General features: G+C 52.1%; 7 protein-coding genes across 7 annotated transcripts; 3 read left to right on the plus strand and 4 right to left on the minus strand.

Moving 5' to 3' along the window:
- Window positions 1-2,250: 2,250 nt before the first annotated feature.
- On the minus strand, window positions 2,251-3,872 carry P152DRAFT_512527 (pisatin demethylase; the record flags this gene model as incomplete). Its single annotated transcript, XM_033682754.1, has 3 exons — window positions 2,251-2,580; window positions 2,631-3,713; window positions 3,765-3,872. The coding sequence occupies 3 exons, from the start codon at window positions 3,870-3,872 to the stop codon at window positions 2,251-2,253; spliced, it is 1,521 nt and encodes a 506-aa protein (XP_033536899.1).
- A 704-nt stretch (window positions 3,873-4,576) lies between these two features.
- P152DRAFT_471885 (S-adenosyl-L-methionine-dependent methyltransferase) lies at window positions 4,577-5,818 on the plus strand (the record flags this gene model as incomplete). The annotated part of the gene is made up of 5 exons (XM_033681111.1): window positions 4,577-4,694; window positions 4,822-4,847; window positions 4,900-5,044; window positions 5,098-5,737; window positions 5,788-5,818. 5 exons carry the CDS (start codon window positions 4,577-4,579, stop codon window positions 5,816-5,818), a joined length of 960 nt encoding a protein of 319 aa, XP_033536900.1.
- Window positions 5,819-5,951: 133 nt separating this feature from the next.
- P152DRAFT_456319 (DNA polymerase delta large chain) lies at window positions 5,952-9,887 on the minus strand. Its single transcript, XM_033678973.1, has 4 exons — window positions 9,417-9,887; window positions 8,997-9,362; window positions 7,135-8,948; window positions 5,952-7,083 (listed from the first exon to the last, which is right to left on the minus strand). Exons 1-4 carry the CDS (start codon window positions 9,807-9,809, stop codon window positions 6,345-6,347), a joined length of 3,312 nt encoding a protein of 1,103 aa, XP_033536901.1. The 5' UTR covers window positions 9,810-9,887; the 3' UTR covers window positions 5,952-6,344.
- Window positions 9,888-11,034: 1,147 nt separating this feature from the next.
- Window positions 11,035-12,428, plus strand: P152DRAFT_412587 (D-lactate dehydrogenase; the record flags this gene model as incomplete). The annotated part of the gene is made up of 3 exons (XM_033676986.1): window positions 11,035-11,684; window positions 11,724-11,812; window positions 11,880-12,428. The coding sequence occupies 3 exons, from the start codon at window positions 11,035-11,037 to the stop codon at window positions 12,173-12,175; spliced, it is 1,035 nt and encodes a 344-aa protein (XP_033536902.1). The 3' UTR covers window positions 12,176-12,428.
- A 314-nt stretch (window positions 12,429-12,742) lies between these two features.
- P152DRAFT_471888 (uncharacterized protein) lies at window positions 12,743-13,596 on the minus strand (the record flags this gene model as incomplete). The annotated part of the gene is made up of 2 exons (XM_033681112.1): window positions 12,743-13,357; window positions 13,408-13,596. 2 exons carry the CDS (start codon window positions 13,594-13,596, stop codon window positions 12,743-12,745), a joined length of 804 nt encoding a protein of 267 aa, XP_033536903.1.
- Window positions 13,597-16,358: 2,762 nt separating this feature from the next.
- P152DRAFT_456324 (sure-like protein) lies at window positions 16,359-17,551 on the minus strand. Its single transcript, XM_033678974.1, has 3 exons — window positions 17,348-17,551; window positions 17,214-17,285; window positions 16,359-17,152 (listed from the first exon to the last, which is right to left on the minus strand). Exons 1-3 carry the CDS (start codon window positions 17,534-17,536, stop codon window positions 16,385-16,387), a joined length of 1,029 nt encoding a protein of 342 aa, XP_033536904.1. The 5' UTR covers window positions 17,537-17,551; the 3' UTR covers window positions 16,359-16,384.
- Window positions 17,552-19,271: 1,720 nt separating this feature from the next.
- On the plus strand, window positions 19,272-20,501 carry P152DRAFT_447506 (uncharacterized protein; the record flags this gene model as incomplete). The annotated part of the gene is made up of 2 exons (XM_033678000.1): window positions 19,272-20,377; window positions 20,498-20,501. 2 exons carry the CDS (start codon window positions 19,272-19,274, stop codon window positions 20,499-20,501), a joined length of 1,110 nt encoding a protein of 369 aa, XP_033536905.1.
- Window positions 20,502-20,557: the final 56 nt, after the last annotated feature.

Consider the following 20,557-nt stretch of genomic DNA (forward strand, 5'->3'; position numbering starts at 1 on the left):
GGAAGTTCGGCAGCGCCGCACGGAGGATGTCATTGGCTACTGCGAGTACGAGAGCGCGTCTCAGGGATGTATCCGTGCCCCATGACCGCCCCACAACCTCCGGTTGTGGGTGCTCTCACACCAAACGCTCAACCCACACCAAAACCTCAATTTGACTACCATCATCTATATATCAGAACTCGGGATGTAAATCAATATAAAAACCGAGATCCTCCGTACCAGTAGGTTGATCGAGTATAGGAGATGGTTTCTGCTGTTTTTCCTGTTGATTTTCCCGCTGCCAGTCCCGCTGTGCCTTCCTAATTACCGCCTCCCGCTCCTTCTGACCACGCGCCTCGATATGGCCGTTCGCCTCACTAACGTACAAAGCACCGGTCTAGCTAAGTCCTGTTTTAACCTGGCGGCGACTCTTTTTGGTTTGCTGGCGGTGTGTGGCTGAAACGGACCCCTTATACGCCTCGATCTCTTCGACCGCCTTGATCAATGACTCCGTAGCTTGGCGAACGCGACGTTGGTATTTCCGGCTAGAAAGTTGGGCCTCAGGCGTATTTATGATCTTCTGTTGTGTCCGGCGTACCGTACGAATAGTATTTGGTGGAGATACGCTCGGTGTCGCCGTAATACTTGACGTTGGGGGCGAGCCATTGAATATCTGAAGCTCCTCTGCCTCTTGGTCAACCTGTTGCCGAAGGGTTGGTAAAATCTGCTCAAGATCCCATGGCCAAAGACCCCTCTCTTTGAAAGCGTGTCGAATCGTACGCGATTTGAAGGCGTTTTGGCGGATCTGGGGCATTTCTGTAAGGAATGAGGCCTTTTCCGCCGCGTCGAATCCCCACCGTGAAATCTTCGTATTTGTCTGCCGGAAGTAGTGTTTTAACGCAAGAAACGACTTCCCATCAAGCGGCTGAAGGAAATGGGTCGTATGCGGAGGAAATGGGACAAAAATAATATCAACTTTTTCGCAGAATTGAATAAACTCATAGGTAAGATGCGAAGTATGGTTATCCATCAAAACGAGTCGTTTCCCCTTCTTAGCCCGGTGACTTATATACCGATGGAAACGCTGGATCCAATCGAAGGCAATGAGGTCGTTTGACCACCCAGTCTTAGAGATATTGATACGGTAATCGTCTGGAATCCGGTTTTCGTACCATCGTTCAAGATGGTTCTCGCCCTTTAGGATAAAGTACGGCGGGAGAACGAAACCATCAGCAGCGATACACTCAATATCCGTAACCGATTCGCATGACTCCGTACTAGGACTGCCTCATTTTGCCCCCGGTCGGAAACTGACTACTTTTTGGCGCTTCCCTTCACCAAGGCGGAAGCCACTTTCGTCGAAATTATATATATTCCGGGCCTCGATTCCATGCTCTTGAATCTGCTCCTGAAGGAGTTGAAACCAATGCTGTATATGTCCAAGATCCTCAGCACGTAGCCGGTCGTCCTTAACTGGTTTTTGGTCGATAAGCGGAAGGGTATGGCGCTTAATAAACTTGTATTTCCAGTTCTTGCTAACGTGGGGTGGTGGCTGGGTTGTATCGAGCGCGTTTCTTCGGAGCATAGAGTTGGCGCACGCTTCGATTTCTGTAGGCGTAGGAGGCGCTTCCCACTCATAAAGCTGGTGGATCCAAGCTAGGAGAGCCTTTTCTTGTAGCTGATCGAGTTTGGTAGCTTGTACGAACGGAGAACGATTGGTATAGGATGTTTTTCCTTGAAGGCGGCCTTCAAGGACGAACCGGCTGATTTGGAACTCACGCGCCAATGCTGAAATATTGACGGCTTTTCCTGGTTTTTTTTTTGTCTGTAGCCTCTTGACTGCTTTCTGTATAGACTCCTCTGGATATTTGACGCGTTTAGGCATGTTTGGTGGTATATACTTGAAGATAATGGTAAAATTGAGATTTCGGTGTGGGTTGAGCGTTTGGTGTGGGAGCACCGGTTGTGGGGCGGTCATGGGGCACGGATACCATATTAAATTATTACCTTAACATTGGCTCGTGGTCTCGTGTTTCCGTAACTTTTCTCTGCGTTCTCCGTCAACATGTCAATGCGTTACGAGACAAAAGGGCATGCGAGCGCTGATAGGCTCTGTATATCAGGATAGGAATAGCGACAGAAAATGCCCTACGACTGCAGAAATCTGCGAATGGCATACCAGAGGCCAATGGATCATTCCAACCGCTCTCAATGGTGGGCCTGGCTGTGTACCCTCTCAAGTCAGATCTGCACCCCTTCTAGATGCGGGTATCACTCGTTGACGGGAGTAAAATCTAGGAAGCATCCCCCATTTGGAATGACCAGGAAATGGTCGGTCCACTCCATATTCTCCGGCTTCATTGTTTCGTTCAACGTCACCGCGTAACGTTTGATCAGGGACGCTACTGTCAAACGCATGGTCAACAGCGCCATAGGCTGTCCGATGCAGTTCCGCATGCCTTTCGAAAACGGCATGTATAGTTTCCTCATCTCATCAGTCCCGTTCGGATGCTCCAACCATCGCTGAGGACTGAAGGATTCGGGATCGGGAAACACCTCAGGATCTCGGTGGGTGGTGTGACAGGGCACGGAAACGATGGTCTCAAGTTTATTCTTAGCTTCGTCTACGTCAATGACTAGAAGAACCTTACCTTTGCGGGAAAGAAATGACCAGAAATCTTCTTTCCTCCTGTTGGAATAGCTCGAAGCAAGCCCATGGGAACCGGAGGGTGTTTTCGCAAGGCCTCATTGATGACGGCATTTAGAAGAGGCAGATTCAGAAGGTCGCGGTGGTCTGGAACCCCTGCTCCAGCGCTCACTGAAATGTCTTTCAGTTCTTCCCGCATTTGAGCTTGAAGATCGGGTTGCTTGGCCAGTTCCCAGAAGAGGTAAGTCAGGGAATTGCTTGATGTGTCTGTAGCAGCAAAGGTCAGATTACTAATCTCACCGGCGACTTGTGCGTCAGTCAACCCTTCTTTCTGGTCCAGCGATCGCTTGACAATCTTCGTGAGGAGATCTTTCCGGCCGGATTGTCGACCATGACGAGCCAAGTAGCCATCGAAGGCCACGACACCATGGGCGTAAATTCGGTCATCTGCGGTCAAAAAATGTCGCACCGCTTTAGATGGCAGCGTGCTGATTAATCGCATCAGGGTGGGAAAACGGCCCCGGAGATCCCAGACGATGAAAGCAGAATCTAAATCTTCGATATACTGCGGTGCTTTCTCACAGTCGAGACCACCGAAGGGCTGGCCGAGAAAGACGGTGCCGGAGACATCGAAGCTCAACATTCGAAACCAATGCCGAAAATCCTGCGGACCCTGGCTACGATGGGTTTCAGTCACTCGCATCAGCTTCTGCACCTGATCACGGATCAGAGGTGCCATATCATTGACGCTTGCGGGCGAAAAGGCATGATTTAGCAGCTTCCGTCTCTCGCGGTGCGGGCCATGTTCGATCCTGTTGAAGACACCTCCTCGGGTCATGTTCTTGTACCATGGAGCCTTTGGAAAGAGGCTTTGAACGCCGTATAATGCTTCGATTGCGTCGACAGTAGTGAAACTGACTTCACTAGGTGCGAGCTGGACGACAGGGCCATATTTTCTATGCAACTCATGGACAGTTTTGGCTCTCTTGCCCGCCATTTCAATGTAGAGGAGCCATATACCGGAAAATTTTGCGAGAAATGGCCCTGGAACGTTCCGGAGGGGAGAAAAGAGGCGCACGTAGAGGATCTAGGCCAATCAGTCCCAATAACGTAGCATTATAACTGGCAATAAACTCACTTGCCAGGTAACATAAATGAGAATCGCGCAGGCGCCCAGGCTCAGGCCTTTGACGACCATCACATTACCGTTCTCTGGGAGAACTTGTTTAAAGTTCTGGATCGACATCTTCGATGTCTTTGGCACACAACGCACTCGATGCAATATTGCAATGATTCCATCAGGGCGGACTCAGGAGATAAGCCTGCTTCTTAAGCAGAGGTATCAAAGGGGAGCCCTCCCCATCCCCTCCTTTGGAGGCTGCCGATCATACCGTGCGCTGAGTTTGAGATTCACATTACACACGATGGGATGGGAACGTTGCAAGGCCGTGATGCACAACCTGACGCAGTCATCGAGCCGTCGATGTCGCAATTGGACATTTGCACACTGAGAAGCACGCTAAATGCTTTCCTCAGTGGTCTACAGACAGGAGGAGCTGGGATGCATCCAAGAATGATTAGCAATGCGCCCTTGATTGGTTTCGCTTGGAAAAGAATGCAGGTCGCTTGCCCGGCGGCACCGGCCCGCGGCCGCTAGTGTTGGTCAGAACTTAAAGCTTAGACAGGAAACCCCTCAAGCCCCCCACCCATAGACAATGCGCTTTACAGGGGATTTGGGACCAGCTGCTGCGGGTGGGAGCGGTAAGTTTAGCACTATGCTCAACTCTGCCAATGCTGTGTGGGGTGGGAGTTGCGATGGTGTGGAATGTGAGGTTGGAAATACCTACCGATTCCAATCTCCATTCAAAAGGACGTCTTTGCCAGACTCGCCTCACGCCCGCGAACCAGTCTCGATCTCTTGAAGGCAGCAGCTCTTCACAACCGTCGCCCATGGCTTCTCAGGATTTGGAAGTCGACGAGTACGCCTCGGACTCGGCATACACAGGGAACGATGACTCGATATACACGTCGATTGCGTCCAGCATTCGCTCCTATCGCCACGAGCACGGTTCGTACCTGTGTTCCATTGCATCCCGATTCGAAGAAAAGGGAGAGGATGGCGAAAACTCTCGGATATCGATATGACCGACCACATGTACCCCTGATGATCCATGGCATCGCTGAGTAGATTTTAGGCAGAACGTACCACGCTTTCAAAGACGTGCGTGTGTTCCCAATCCCTCGGCAATATTCGTCCATTGACAGCGTGCTAGGGCGCATACTTCATGCCCAATGACGAGAAGGAGAACGACCGCCTGGATATGCAGCATGCGATGTTCGTCAAGACGATAGACGGCAAACTCCAGCTCGCACCGATCGGCGAAGTTCATAATGTCCTCGATATTGGAACTGGAACCGGTACGTTTCTCTGTTCTTTTTCCGTTCCGGATGGTGTCCAATAATGGTATCAGGGATTTGGGCCGTGGACTTCGCCGATCAACATCCCTCTGCCCAAGTCACTGGGACGGACCTGTCCCCGATTCAACCTCAGTTTGTGCCACTGAATTTGACGTTCCTCGTGGACGATGCGGAAGACGAGTGGGTATTCGATAACAAGTTCGATTTCATCCACGCACGAATGATGTGTGGATCCTTCGCAGATTGGCCCAAGTTCATCCAGCGGACGTTCGACTGGTTGGAGCCCGGTGGCTACGTCGAAATCCAAGATATCGGCATGCCGTTCAAATCGGACGACGACACCCTGAATCCGGACACGGCGCTGTGGAAATGGAGCGACATGCTCATCCGATCCGGCGAGGTCATCGGGAGACCCCTCAACCATTGCGGACATCTCACGAAATGGATGGAAGACGCAGGTTTCGTCGACGTCGTCGAAGTGGTGAAAAAGTGGCCTCAGAATCCGTGGGCCAAGGATCCCGAGATGAAAGAGCTGGGCCTGTGGAACATGGCGAACATGCTGGAGGGAATCCACGGTCTTTCCATGAGGCCGTTTGTTGGCGCGCTCGGAATGACGCCGGATGAGGTGGAGGTGTTCCTTACTGATGTGCGGAAAGACGTCAAAAATCCTAGGATCCATTCGTACTGGGTGATGTAGGTAGTGAGATCCGATAGCCACTGAAAGCGTACTGATTGCGTTACAGGTACTACGTGTACGGACGGAGACCTGCATGACCGTAAGCAAGGTCCGTTATTAACCACACACATGTCTCTATTCCCAACGATTGAATTGTGGTTGTAGAGCTTCCCCTTCTGCCTGGCGTTGGCAGCCCACGTTCCTTGCTTTGCGCATTCGGTTTTATCAGCGAGCGTAGGATAGGTAGTCGCGAGAGACACCGGTTATTGTCAGAACTCGTAACACCTGACCATCGATGCTTATCCATGGAGTACCAAATCTATATTTGTCCCATAATACCATATTCATAGCAAATTCATATCCTACGCTAGTCTCCCATAACTAATGTGAATGATACTGCGCCGGTCCTACGGTACAAATGGACTGGTGCTGGAAAGCTGATCCGTTGTCTAGAAACCTGATTCCCAATAAGAAACAGTGGTCCAAAAATGCCATCTCACCATGCGTCGCCTTCCAGTTTAGAATGATATATGCACACTATTAGGATTGACGGTCGATGATCTTGGAATTCGCTCAACCATCGTATCTTCACTCGTTCCGTTTTCTCTGGTATACGCCCGGCGTCTACCACAAGGCCTGATCGCGATCAAACCTTGCCAACTCCTTCCCCGAGTCCTCCACATCCTTCATCGCCTTCATCCGCATGTAGAAGATCGGACAGTCGCGACTACTGCAGATCACGTTATTGTGCATGCTTCCTTGGCACCGTTGACATTGCGTCCATAGCCGCGCGAACCGCACCTCCAGCTCGCTCACCCGCCCCAGCGTTTTCTGATACAGTTCCCCGAACCGCGGCCGGCAGTCGGAGCACACCGCACCGTCCCGCTCCTCCGCGCTCGTGAGCGGCTTCTTGCACCCCATGCACGTCTGTGTCTTCTTGGCGAACTTCATGAGCCCCCCCATCGTCGGCGCGGCGACCGCGATGCTGCGAGTGTGCGCGCCGGTCAGGAGCTGCGAGGCCACCTTGTCGCCTAGGATGGGTTCGAAGATGCGGCCGAGGGGTTTGGCGAGTTGGTTCTCGAGGTAGTATTTGGTGTCGATGGGGAGGTTGTGCTCGAGGACGTAGAGGGGGTCTTCGCTCTTTTCGAAATTGCGGGAGCCGGCGGCGCCTTTGACGATCACGTAGGCGACACGATCGCCGAGGGCGGGGGCAGATCCGGCGTCACGCTTTTTCATGCGCTCGGCGAGCTCGACGTGCGCCTGTTTGGCGGCATAGTCGGACTTGGTCAATGCCTTGGTAATGACTAGGTTGGACATATCGACCTTATTCTGGAGTAGGTCGGAAATGGTTTCTTTGACAAACCTAATCAATCCGTTAGTAGGGTTTTCGACATGATGATGCTGCTGGACTTACTCCTGCGCCCCTTCGACATCTCGGTCGATGAGCAACATCTTCAGTGATGTCTCAATGACAGTTTGCACCAAACGACAATTGTCCCGACGAACGGTCTCGATGCCCTTGGTGTCCATCTTGTCCCACTTGTCGGGATTGGTCCAGTAAAGCCCGGCATATCGCTTCTTGTTGATCAGCAGATACGGGAAATATACCTTCTCGAATTCCAGTTTAATCGGCTTCAGGAACTTGGACGAGACATATTTCGCCGCCTCTTCGCCCAGCTCCATGGCTTTCGCAAGATCGGCCGGCCCGAATTTGACCATCACGGAATCGGTGTCGCCGTACACAACCTGAGCGTCGTGAGAATACCCATTCGCCATAGTATACTTCGCTTCGACCTCATGCTTCGTCTTCTCGATCATCTGTCGCCCATAGCTCGTGGTACTGCTTGCAATCGCAAGACAGGGCAGCTTGCCGACGGTGGCACCAGTGAGACCGTACACACTATTGGCGCTGATCTTCAAGGCAAGCTGACGACCGTTCAATACCGCTTTCTTGAAGGGGTCAGTCTCGACAGCCAATTCCCGTTTGGCCATTTTTCGCGCCCCCAGAAGCTCCTCCAAGATCTGAGATAGAAGGCCTTTACGGACTTTGGCGGTACAGAACATGTCGCCATTCGGGGTGACGATATAGTCGTCGTCTTTTTTCAACTGGAGTTTCTCGACCGCGGTTTTGTTCAGCAATGTTGTGTAGCAGAGGTTGTGTGCCTGGATGATACTGGGATACAGAGACGCAAAGTCCAGGGTGGCAATGGGAACACGGTAATAGGATCGCACGGGTTCAATGACTGTCGCTCCTTCATACTGCTCGTCCGTGGCCTCGGACCGGAGATTTGGAATGACCAGATCCTGCTCGAGAGCCTTCCGGAACAACTGGCTCAAAAACTTGACTTGCTGTCCTCGAGAGAGAAGGAAATTGAAAGGGACTCCCGTAACTCTTGCCATCTCGGTGTAGTTGACGAGACACATGAGCTTGTCTAGAAGACGCTGCGGCAAATAGGCGTCCTTCAAGCAGTACACTGCGAGACGGCGCCTCGTGTTGGCATCGCCATTGTAGAGTTCGGTGATCATCGTATGGTGCACATCTTCCTTTTGTTCATTTAGGAAATGGGCACACACGGAATTCAACGTGTAACTCCGGAGTTGATGATCGCGCTGAACGAGCTGAAGGAGGTCAAGTTGAAGTCTCCCGTTGGTGTTGGTCGTTTTCGTGTCTCGATTGCCCATTTGTTTGCTGGAGAAGTTGGTGCTGGTATGCTGCGACCTGACATTCCTCAAACGGGTCCAATACGGGAATTTTGTGACCTTGAGATGCTTGGCTCGGTCCAGTAAGTACGGAAAGTCGAAGTTGGCGATGTTGTAACCGATAATGACATCCGGATCCACTTTCTCGAGGAAATTTCGCCACGCTATGAGCATGTCTTCTTCTTTCTGGAACTCGAAGATCTGTGTGTTCACGATAAGGCTGCAAGTGTCCATAGCGAAAACGTTTCGGACGAAAGGTTTCTCCTCGCCATATCGTGTCACAACGTTGGCAATCTGGATAACTGGGTCTTGATCGGCTTCAGGGAAGATACCTTTTCGGCCAGCACACTCGATGTCGAACGAGAGAACACGAAGAGGGGCCATCTTGGCCCAGTCACCTTCAGCTTGGTGAGCAATGAGATCTTTGTAGTTGACTTCGGCTTCGATTTGGCAGTTGGAGTGTCTTTCCTTCTGTGGGAGCAGTCTGTATTTTCCGGCCGGGGCTTCGACCCACGACATGCCGGATATCTGGAGATCATTAGTTTCACCATTATGAGAGGTCTAGAACACCCATACCTTGCAGTCGATCATGAATCGAAGAATGTATTGAATGCTGTCAAACGTGAGCACGCCTCCATCGGGCGACTTCCACAACCCCTTGTAGTTGGCATTTCCGGTCTCGATGCATGTCCGGACACGGTTGATCCATCGCGGATCCGACACGGTGATTTTGAGGTATGCCGCTTTCTGATTTCCCTGGAAGCCAAAAATGTTCTCTTTGAGGACGATTTGGACGGAGTGGATCGTGGGCTGATGCTGGGCGAGCTTGCCGTCCAAGAAACGGCCGAAGGGTTCGCAGTCTTTCGGTTCAAAGGACACTGGCGCTGCAACGTATAGGTAGTGCATGAAACCTGTGACATGGACAAGGACAGAGTGGCCGGTCTGGTGTCGGCACGTTAGCGATGCCCGCGAACAAGTCATCTAAACATGGCATACCTCCGTTACACCAAACAATCTCACTGTCGTTCTTCCTCCATGTAGTGAGCCTTCATCCGCTTCAATTTGCTGGAAGCAGATATTATCCGTCTCCTCGCTGAAATCGCCCAGCGGGGGTCGGGCCCACTCTTGGTCAGTCTCGGAGTTCCTCTGCTTCAAGCCATTGATATCCTGTGACAACTTCTCCAGCACCTCCTCTTCAAAATGACTCTTCCCCTGACTGGAAGCTGGGGCGCCATTTACGATCCTCGTTGGAGCTTTGAGCTTTCCTGCTGGAGAGTCGTTGAGCCGCCTCTTCTTTGCAGAGTGTGGGGAAAGTTGGATGTTGGCTTTGGTGTTTGTCGATTCAACCAGCACTCTCTTGTGGGGAGTTTGAAGGGCAGTTGCCGGCATTTTGGATGTGATGGCAGAAGAAAGGGAAGAGAAGCGAGCAGGTGGTGGATGGTTATTACTTTCACTGGTTTAGCATCGTGGAGTGGTGTGGTTGTCAATGGAACATTTCAGATGGACTTGACGCGAATCTCCCTTTCAGACCCCTGACCGCGTTCACCAGCGCGTCATGACCGTGATGAAGCTGCATGTGACACATGCACGTGACAAGCTAGGGAGAACCACGTGATTATTTGTGATATTTCGTTTGCTTCCACCGTTCCACATTCCTTCCTTTCATAAAGTCCAACGCATGTAATTAGTCAGCTTAGGTAGTTCCCCACATGGGCCTCGCCGAGAGGCCTGACGGGCGTATGAATCTCTCTCTCTCTCTCTCTTTCATGAAGTCGGATCTGGATCCTCGATCTTTGGGTTGCTTAATAGTCAAGCACAAGCGTTATCTCCTTGCTTAGAGTCTTATTGCTCGAGTACTGGATGGACTGACCACAGTGGAATGGTTGGTTTTCCCTAACCTCGCCAGCCTCACGGTACCAAAGTCCGGAACAGACTGAAGCTTTAACTCAACACCAATGTCCTCCTGGCTACAGAGTACAGATACATACATGTAAGGCTCTGTCATCCAAATTACGGTACATTTAGGGCACCACATTCATGGCTAAACGATGAGGTCTTAACTTCCTCTTGGCTCCTGCTGGTTCGCAATGGCACTTTATGGCAGGTCTGTCCTTCAGTTCGCAGCGAGGTGTCTCAAGTCTAGTGGTAAATCCGGACCCTATTCTCCCGTTCCCTACTTGGTAGTTGCAAGATGCAGCAAAAGATGTAATCCTACATCTCTAGCTCTCTTATCCGGGAACGAGAAGACATAGAGATCTTCATTTACGTGCTATTGGATCAGACTAAATACAGGATCGTTGCATTCACAAGGAACAGCACTATCACCTGCCCCTCCGAGCTATTGGTGAGCTCGCCCCAGAGTCTCAACCAAACCCTCAACGAAGAAGCTCGCTGCTCATGCAGTGGTCCTCAACATTGAATGATGGCTTTATTAGGGTTCAAGGATAGAAAAACTAGAAACTTGGCTTTGCTTTCTTAACATCGTACGATACTGATTCTAGTCAAGTTATATACGGCCCACCCACCGTCCAACAACTCCATCAATTCTACCAATCTACCGTCCACCCCTGAGTCACTAGCACCCCTATCGGTCTTCGCCCTCGAACCCTTCACCATGAAGCTCGCCGTCTTTTCCACCCAACCCTACGACCGCACCTACCTCACCCAGGCCATCGAAGCCCACAACACCTCCAACCCCCCCACTCCCCTCGAACCCCACTTTCACGCCCTCCCCCTGAGCCCCGCCACCACCCACCTCGCCGCCGCCTGCCCTGCCATCTGCGTCTTCGTCAACGACGACGTCTCCGCCCCGATCCTCACTGCCCTCCACGCCGCCGGCGTCCGCCTCATCCTCCTCCGCTGCGCCGGCTTCAACAATGTCGACATCCCCACCGCCACCGCGCTGGGCGTGCGCGTGGCGCGCATGAGCGCGTACAGCCCGGAGAGCGTGGCGGAATTCGCGCTCGCGCTGACGCTGACGCTGAATCGGAAGACGCATCGCGCGTTCAATCGAGTGCGGGAGGGGAACTTCGCGTTGGCGGGGCTGGAGGGGTTTCGGATGTATGGGGCGACGGTGGGGTTGCTGGGGACGGGGAAGATCGGGCTGTGCGCGGCGCGGATCTTCAAGGGGTTCGGGTGCCGGGTGTTGGGGTATGATCTGTTTCCGACCGAGCGGTTTACCGAGCTTGGGGGGGAGTATGCGTCGTTGGAGGAGGTGCTGAGGGTGTCGGATATTGTGAGCCTGCATTGTCCGTTGATCGACGCGTCGGCAGACCCGGAGGAGGCGAAGACGGAGAAGGGGAGAGGGACGAGGCATATTATCAACGCGGAGACGCTGGCGATGATGAAGCCAGGGGCCATGTTGGTGAACACCTCTCGCGGCGGGCTCATCGGTATGTATCCTGACGCCCTTCTTGTCCACACTCCCGAAACATCTACTCTAACCATCCGTTCCCGTAGATACCGCCGCCGTCATCACCGCGCTCAAGAAGAAAACTCTTGGCTCCCTCGCCATGGACGTCTACGAAATGGAATCCTCTCTCTTCTACGTCGACCACTCTGGCGAGATCCTCGACGACGACGTCTTCGGCCGCCTGATGACCTTCCCGAACGTGCTGATCTGTGGGCACCAGGCGTTCTTCACAAAGGAGGCGCTGCAGGAGATCGCGGATGGGACGTGCCAGAATTTTCAGGACTGGGTTGTCGGGACGAAGTCGCCGAATGTGGTGGTGGAGGGGAGGGCGTTTGGTTCATGAAGGGGTGGGCTGGGAAGCTTGCTTGGCTTGAATGGGAGAGGCGAGGCTCCTGTGATGTTTTGAGTATGGATGGACACGTCATTGTGGTGATGACATTTGTATCCGTTAGCGATGAGCGTTTGATCGTGATGTTGGAATTCGTAGAATAGATATAATCCACGTGGAGGAACGTCCCTCAAATCTTATTCGATATTTTGAATTTTCATCTTTGAAGGCTATCAAGGTCATCTCAGACCCATGCAACTACATTCGGTTATCTTGAAACCAGAACATCCTCCTGCCAGTGATATTAGACAAGTACCCGGCGCCCGAGGGCTTTTTATGCCAATGCGAAAAACTCCACAACAATGGTCCCATACGATCCCCAAACCACGACCAGATAATGGCATCGTTCTGAAAAAAGCCCAGACTCAGCATCGCTACCCAAACCTTACTCCAAAGATTTTCCGCCTCGTGGCAATCGAATGGCAGCATCGAGAGGTCTAAATCGGCTGTTGTTTGCAAATCGTCGTGAACCGCAACGATCTCGTAAAACACATGGATACCAAACTCTGCTTCCCGCATCTTTCACCCGAGAAATACCGACGCGCAAATCCCAGCAATCATGACAACCCACCCGCCGTTCCCCACTCGCATCTGCCCGGCCGTACTGAGTTCAAACGGACTGCCACCCCCTCCAGACTGCGGTTTCGCCTCCTGCGTGCTCCGTGGCGCTCCCGACGTCGAGCCTCCGCCAGGAGCTACTCCTGCATCCCCCGGTGGCGCACCCGTCGCCGTTTGTATCGGCAGATCCGACCCGTCACCCGACGTTTCCGACGACGAATCCCCGCCCCCCACGCTCGTATCCAACGTGGTCGTCGCGACGACAGGCGGCGTGCGCATCGGCGGTTCGGGCCCGCTCCTCGTGTCCATGAGCAGCCCGCCGGACTCGCCTGCTCCGGCATCTGGGTTAAGGGACGTCGGCCTCGCGTCGGGGCCAGATGGAGTGGAGGTGGAGATGATGGTGGTGCGCGCGATGGGGGTGCCGCAGAGGATTTCGATGCCTTTGCCGAAGAGGAAGAAGGCGAGGAGGGAGGTTTCGGGGAGGTCGACGTTGCTGCAGGCGAGGCGGAGGGAGGACTCGACTTGTGCGAGGCCTTGGATGCAGGAGGTGCTGCAGACGGTGCCGCGGCTTTGGTTGGTCTGACGGAGACGGTTAGTGGGGAATAGTGGTGGGTGATGACGTCGCTTACTGGGAAATCCGCTTTTTGACATGATGGGATGACGGCGGTGTAGGCGCGGGCACAGTTCGCCGGGAGAAGGTTCGGGTTGATTGCGGGCTGGAAATCGGATAATGAGACGGCCGTGATAAGTGGTAATAAGGTGAGGATGGAAAGGAGTATCGCTCTCGACGATAGACTCCGGGATGGACGTCGAGTCATGTTGTGAAGGTCTCGCGGGAATGCTGAGTCCGAATCGGGTGAGTATGAGGGGGGATAGAGAATCGTACGATCGATCGTCGGTCTAGTTTTCTGCAGATGTTGTTGCAGAGCGTTGTCTGATAGCTCTTCTTCCCGCTGACCGAAGTACAGCAATGTCTTGGATTCGACCAGTGTCCAGAGAGCACACCAGATTAAGAACTAGATATTCCTACGGGGGTAGCTGTTGAAAAAGCGCAAGGATCAATCAGCAATATAGCAAAGGGGCGGATTTTGCTGTGGCCAAGTGGGCCAACGATGAGGCCAGGCAGCTCTTCAATGTTGATTAGAAACGTCCGAACAGAAAGCGACCTTCCGGTGCTATGGAGAGAAAGGAATGGTCCAGAAGGAGAGGATGTGGAAAGGTCTGGAGTGACTGATGGCCAGGCGAGGGAAGACGAAGCTGAGACGCGCAGCGTTTCGAGCTCTCCGCGGCAGTCCTTCTGCGGAGAATAAGAGATCCGAGACTGCCGGAATACCAAAATTGTATCCCCGAATTAGACAGCCGAAAGGGCGAATTAAAACAGGTGTAAGCCCAGTTTAGATCTCGAACAAAACCCTCTGTTAACCGTTCTGGGTAGTGTTGGGGGAGGTACCGATATTGGTACAGCGGCGGGTATATTGCGAAGGTCGGTAAGGATGCAGTTGGATTTTCTTAGGATCCTTGAAAACGTCTCGAGCCGAGCCTGTCCGGTTTCGAATTGAAAGCCTGTGGTCCTGAGGCTCTTGAGAGGCGTGTAATGATGTTGATATGGAAACTTTGGTGGGTTGTTGTTTGGTCCGGAAGCGGAAATCGAGGTTTGTTGATGACTATCACCCGACCAACATATTCCTCTTCAAAAGTATTTTGGCTGTGAACCCGAAATAAATGTTCAACCTTATTTCTTCAGCTGCCAGTCCGGTAAATTAATAAATGTGAGTCGCTAGGTCTAGTCCGTTTTATTTCGTTGGCTCGGAATGGTGCAGAGAATTGAGACAGCGACAGATATCGTCCAAATAGTCGTTGGATCCGCGATGAGCAACAGTCAAATCCAAAAGAACAACTCCAGATTCTTTTGCAACGGTCGTACGAATTCAATCCCTCAAATTGATCGTTGCGATGCGAGTATGCGACCCAAGTTTCGGTTCCTGAAGCCGAAACAAGCAACCCGGCGGCCCGGGATATCAACTTCAAACGAGCTAGTCCACCTCACGACCCCAACCCAATGGAAATAAAGAGCCCGGGTAGTAGTGAAGCTGAGGCTGAAAAAGATCAGGTGTTTGAAACTTAATGAAAGAAAACCGTCTTTCCGTTTGGTTGCCAGACAGGGCGCAAACGTCCGATTTAAACGAGCTCTGACAATGCAGCGGCCGGCAAGGAACAGGTCTAGAAAGGCAGAAAAGAAACTCAAACAAAACCCTAATGGCCGCCCAGGGCTGGTCGAGAGCTTTAAGGAGTACAGGGTCGACGCTGGGGTGTTTGAGCGACAATCCGACTGGAATTGTGGCCGGGTATCTGCGATGGAATGCCGGATTAGGGTGGTGATGAACACCGACTTGCGGATCACGGGGAAAGCCTCGGGGTCGAATTCACGATCGCATGCCAATGGAGGAACCGAAGGCAGACCGTTCAAAATAGCGATGGACAGCACCAGCACTGCTGAGTCCAGAAGCAGCAATGATGTAGTGGATGCCCGTGGATAGGGCCGGGACCGGAGATGGTTCGCGTGCTGGCGGTCGATCTGTGACCCGTTCAGGTTTGAATGCAAAGCACCAGTCTCAGACCGTGTGCGAAACCATCTCGTTCGTAAGACGATGAAGAAACGAAGTCGAAAAAATGATGAAGAGAAAAAGAAGGCGGTTGCAGGCGACACAAGATGGACTGCATAGAGGGCAAATTGCGAAGAATAACGCCCGCGTTTTACCTCGAGATGCGGTCCCTCCATTTCACGTATCCCAGGGATTGGAGATGGCTAGCGACAAGAAGGCTGGTCATATCAGCTTCGGCGTCTCACCAGCGCCAGGTCTGAGGTCACCACCAGTTTCGCATCTCCAGCTGGTCGCCAACTTGTCATCCGATACTGGTACTGAGTGGAAAGTTGCGAGATGCACTAATATCTCACCGATAGGGGGACAATTGGACAAAATGCGCCTGCAGCCAGCATCCGTTCGGAAACGCAGGGAGTTGAAGCGGTTACAAAGGTTCGGGGAGATATCGATTCGCTGGTCGATCGCGTTTCTGAAACACGGAAGACACGCTGGACGCCACTGCGTCATTTCCTTGGCTCTCTGCCCTGCTGCCCCTCCATCCATTCCCAGCCTCCCACGTTGAACGTTTCAGGCTGTTTGCTCTCCATGAATGAGGAATCCTAATTTCCACCCGAATCTGATGGCTAATGGACGATGGTGATGTGTTTTCCACGTGAAAGCTCCCCTGACACCAGCACGTGATCCATAGCCTTGTGGCCTAAGGCTGCTGCCTCGATCCACTACAGTGTTGAGCGTCCAGGTCAAAAGTCAAGCCAAACACCACAAGTTCAATCAAGTGTTCAACATTCATTCCCTTTGGTTCCTTCATAAACATATGCTATGCTGGGTACCGGCACTCCGTATGAGTCTCCGGATCTTATCAAAAACCCTTGCCATGCCATAGTCATCTTCCGTTGACATCCAGGGGGGGTCCCGCAGTGTCTTTTTCTTAACCACGAATCCATTACTCCTCTCCACACAAGCCTCTGCTATTCCCTTCTGCAGTATTAATGCTTCCTCGTTTTTAAAACACCCATCTCTTCGCTTTGACTTTCGCGTAATGGACTAATCCCTCCAACTTCTGCCTTACCTCCGGATCGCCGCGACAATTCGGAGCGTCGAAATCTGTGGTGAACACGCTCACTGCAACGGCGCACTTTTTGATCACGAGCGTCTCGCCGGGCAAACGACAATCGCCGTTGATGCAGGCGTTAACCCCATCATTGAGATCATCACCATATTTGAATAGCCCCGTCGTCTCGTTATAGACCGCAATATCCACAACCGCGCCGCCAGTGAGTCGCGTCTGCACGTAGTTCGGTTCGGTGCAGGTATCTGTGATCAGGGGAATGTTGACATTCAATCCATATCCGAGTGGCAGCAGACGGTCTGAATCCTTCCTACGTCGCCAGTGGCCGTGTCCTTTGTCGAAGTTTTCTGCCAACCGGTCGACAATCGCCGTACTCAACTTTGCATGCACCACCGCAACGTCCGCGGTGTCGCCGTCAGCCACGTCCGTGTACCCACGGTGGGTGCTGTTCACTGCGGAGAAAGCAATGCTCGGGATGCCGCGCTCGACGGCCGAATACGCAGCACCAAGAGATCCGGACAGCGTGAAGACGAAGGGTCCTGCGTTTGATCCCACATTGGGACCGGACACCATGAGGTCAGGCAGGACGCCGGGGCCGAATGGTTCCTGTCTCGGGAGAACGTAGTCGAGGGCGAAGAACGTGCATGCTGCAGGCGTGCCGTTATAGTACCACATATGAGAGTCGTTGGGGTCTTGACCGAACTGTTCGAGCGTTAGCGTTGACGCCTCCAGCAAATCCATCTCTCTGGTTATTTGGACTTACAGATGGCGAGCCGGCTGGCACCGAGTCGAACTCACCAGGCGTAGTGAGGTTGCGCACGTCAGCGAAGACAACCTAATCCGTGTCAGCTACTGTTCAATTCATCTTCACGTCAACCATCCAGCTAAGTCACTTACAGTGCCGCCTTTAGCCGACTGCTGCACCGCGGGTGCCACGAGCAGGACATTATGACCCGACGCTTTTAATGCTTTGTAGAATTCTCGAATGTTGGCTGCCGCCCAGGAATCGTCATTGTTCACCAATATGTTGAGCCCGCAGGCGGACGAGAGGAGCGATGCCCCAGCAACGATAGACGGCAACCGCATGATGTCCAATGATTCCAAGGATAACTAATTGAGCCTCCAAGTAGTCAATTGATCGGCCGTGGGCCCGGCTGGTTATTATTTAAGCTGGGGAAGACCCTCTCCCGTCTACACTTGTCTTATCCCAGATTCCTTCAGGCAATTTCGGCTTTCGCGGCGCCTTATCAGAACAATGCAACAATCGGATTATCGGACAGATCCGACAGTCAATTGAATTTCCCGCCGTCATTCCTGGCTTCTGCGACAGTTGTGTATCATTGGCGCCCGCGGCATAATGTGGTCCCCATACGAGACTGCTCCATAGATGCTCACTCCGCTTGTACAGACACAGTAGGTGATGATTCCTCCCGCCTATCAGAATAATCGAAATTTCCCTAGGCGACTTGCGATAGCCTGCCCAACCTCGAAGGCGCTATGATCGGCGTCTACGGAGCGGGAGCACTTGTACGGATTGGGAAGCTGGTGCGGGACGTGATAGGAAGTAGACGCATCATGCAAAGGGTTACTATGTAATTAAGGAACATAACGATAAACTTGCTAATGCATGGCGGGGATACCGATTACAATCGACAGTAACAATAATATCTCGCAAGGGATATAGATGCTAAAAGGGCCCTCGTTCCTCAGGTTGCGACCTTGATGGAATTAGGAATTGGTAAGAATTGACACATGCATGTTGGCTACGCTAGTTAGTAGAAAAGCTTGGTGAGCTTAGCTTAATTACCTATTGCTAACTAGTTAGTCAACTTGGGTTATGGTAACTATATATCAGCCACCAATTTCTTCTCTTTCTGTCCGATTGCCATGCTCCATCCCTACTGCTGGCAGAGCGAACTAATTATCGCCTATCATTTCTTTATCGTTGCATGAGACGTCCACATATGGGGCCATCAACTCTATCTTGCCACGCAGGGCACTAACATTAGGCGAATGGCCGACCAACGCACAATGGATCGTTCGTCGTCCAATTGAGCATGATACGAGAAGAAGCAGCCGTGGAATAGGTACAGACAACAAAAAAAAACAGTAGATCATGACTGACCGAGGTCTCTGGCGGCCCGAAAACGTGGTCGATATTCCGTTTGCGGGTTGTTGGTGTTGCTCGCCTCCTCGCATTGTTGAATATGCGTCTCCCTTTTGAGGAAGTGTACTGGTTCCCCGGAATCTAAGCGTACGTCAGTTACGGAATGTTTCGTTTCTGTATGGCTCTCTTTCCTTCAGAGGGGAATTTCGGCTTTAACCGGCATATTGATGCTCGTGATCTAAGCTCACGTACTGCTAGATTCTTGTTTGCGTCTCGCCTTAGTCGGAAGGTATTATGGGATACTCAATATGGGATGAGCGACTTTCGTTTGATCAGCGGAAACGTTAACGATTAATGCTCATCTGACAACAGAAAGTGAGAAAGCCCAAACTCCTCACTACAGTTCTGAGGTGAGGATAATACTGTTCGATAACGGATGTGCGGGAGATGGTGTATTCTAAACCAAGGTAACTGGATTCAAGGCAACGAATTGGAGATTTACCAACATCCATAATCGTTTGTGACAAACATGGGGAGTTGAAAAAAGAGCAATGAAACGACACTGTGACCCAATCACCACTGACGTGTCCTAGTAGCTACACCCCTTAGGCTGAGTATAAATATCCACAAGATAGGCTAGTTGGAAGGCCTGTAAAAGGTCGTCAAATTCCTGACTATAATCATAACGGGAAACAGCTAAAGAAACCGAACACGATGAACAACCAGCAGCACCAAGGTCCCGATGACGAGAGCATATGGTCGCCAAGAAGAGCGCACGCTTGGTATGAGAACAATCGCGCCCCCAGGCCAGTGAATTTGCAGTCTCACAGGCCGGGACCTGGCTCCTGGAATAGTTACCAGCCTCACAACATCGGTCAGCGCAATGCGATATGGCGAGGGTCCTCTTTGGTCAATGCCAATTTCAACCGGAATCTCAATTCTGATCAAGGCGCTTTGAATGATTTATGGGTCGGAAGAGGACGCCTTTGCAATGGGTACGGCCCTCACGATCGGACTCCAGTCTCTGGTCCACACGGACAGCCCACCCCTACTCCAATGGAGTATATCAGCCAAGCTCGGAGGCGTCCACTAGAGGACCACGTTTTCATGGACGCGTGGGCGACGTCGGAAACGATCGATCAAGCTGTCGGCCAAGGTCCCAGAAGACTGCACGCAGTTACTAGAAGACGGTACGGATCCAGCACCACGAGTCCTACCAATGTAGTCTGGATCCACGATTCGCACACTGAGATTCCAGAACCAGCTAGGTCGACTTACTACCTGGAATGCACGTTCGGATCCGATTGTCGTATCCTGGAGGACCATGCAAGGGCCGAGTCCTCTAGACCACCCAGCATAGACGGGTTGGTCCCGGATGAGATGGATGAAGAGCAATACGACCGGCTTGAACTAAGGGGCGGCGGAGGAAGCGTGTTAGAGGAGCATGAATGGCAATGCTGCAAGAAGAGTTGCAGAGGACGCAAGAACACGAGCAGCCACACTTCGGGACGCCTGTGCAGATTCTGCGGGAGCAAGAAATGCGAGAATTGCATCGAGAAGCCAGAAATCTGCTTCTTTTGCAGCCAGAAAGGGGAGGAGATGTCCAATGCCCTTATCGTCTTCCGAAAGAAGTTCTCCAGGCAGTATTGCATGGAGTGCGGAACGAAAGCGTTGCAGTGCGTCCAATGCGACCAGACAAAAGGGGTCATGGCAGTGAGTGGCGACGCGAAACTTAACGAAGGAGAAGATCGATACTCAATGATCTGTCCTGATTGTGTCAAGAAACAGAAAGCATTGGCCCAGTTCAAGATGTGCAGAATGTAAGTTCAAAAGATATTCAACCACCAGAAACTCGGGTAGAGGATTGATCAGCTTCGACGACATGTGCTATTGAGTTGCATTGCTGATGGTGAGGACTAGTCCTACCCTGATACATATAGCTAGTTTAAAGAGAATTTAGACAATGAGAGACTTCCGTATCTTATCCCAGCCGTTTGAGT

The sequence above is a fragment of the Eremomyces bilateralis genome, assembly GCF_010015585.1.
Source record: "Eremomyces bilateralis CBS 781.70 unplaced genomic scaffold P152scaffold_4, whole genome shotgun sequence".
In the NCBI taxonomy this organism is placed as follows: domain Eukaryota; kingdom Fungi; phylum Ascomycota; class Dothideomycetes; order Eremomycetales; family Eremomycetaceae; genus Eremomyces; species Eremomyces bilateralis.

Bases quoted from the DNA above. Each gene is read 5' to 3' on its own strand.
- P152DRAFT_456319 (XM_033678973.1), bottom strand. From the start codon at position 9,809: ATGCCGGCAACTGCCCTTCAAACTCCCCACAAGAGAGTGCTGGTTGAA. The intron at 9,363-9,416 runs GTATGCCATGTT...TGCCGACACCAG, and splicing joins GATTGTTTGGTGTAACGGAG to ACCGGCCACTCTGTCCTTGT. The intron at 7,084-7,134 runs GTAAGTCCAGCA...CGGATTGATTAG, and splicing joins GATGTCGAAGGGGCGCAGGA to GTTTGTCAAAGAAACCATTT.
- P152DRAFT_456324 (XM_033678974.1), bottom strand. From the start codon at position 17,536: ATGCGGTTGCCGTCTATCGTTGCTGGGGCATCGCTCCTCTCGTCCGCC. The intron at 17,286-17,347 runs GTAAGTGACTTA...GACACGGATTAG, and splicing joins AGTCGGCTAAAGGCGGCACT to GTTGTCTTCGCTGACGTGCG. The intron at 17,153-17,213 runs GTAAGTCCAAAT...ACGCTCGAACAG, and splicing joins TGCCAGCCGGCTCGCCATCT to TTCGGTCAAGACCCCAACGA.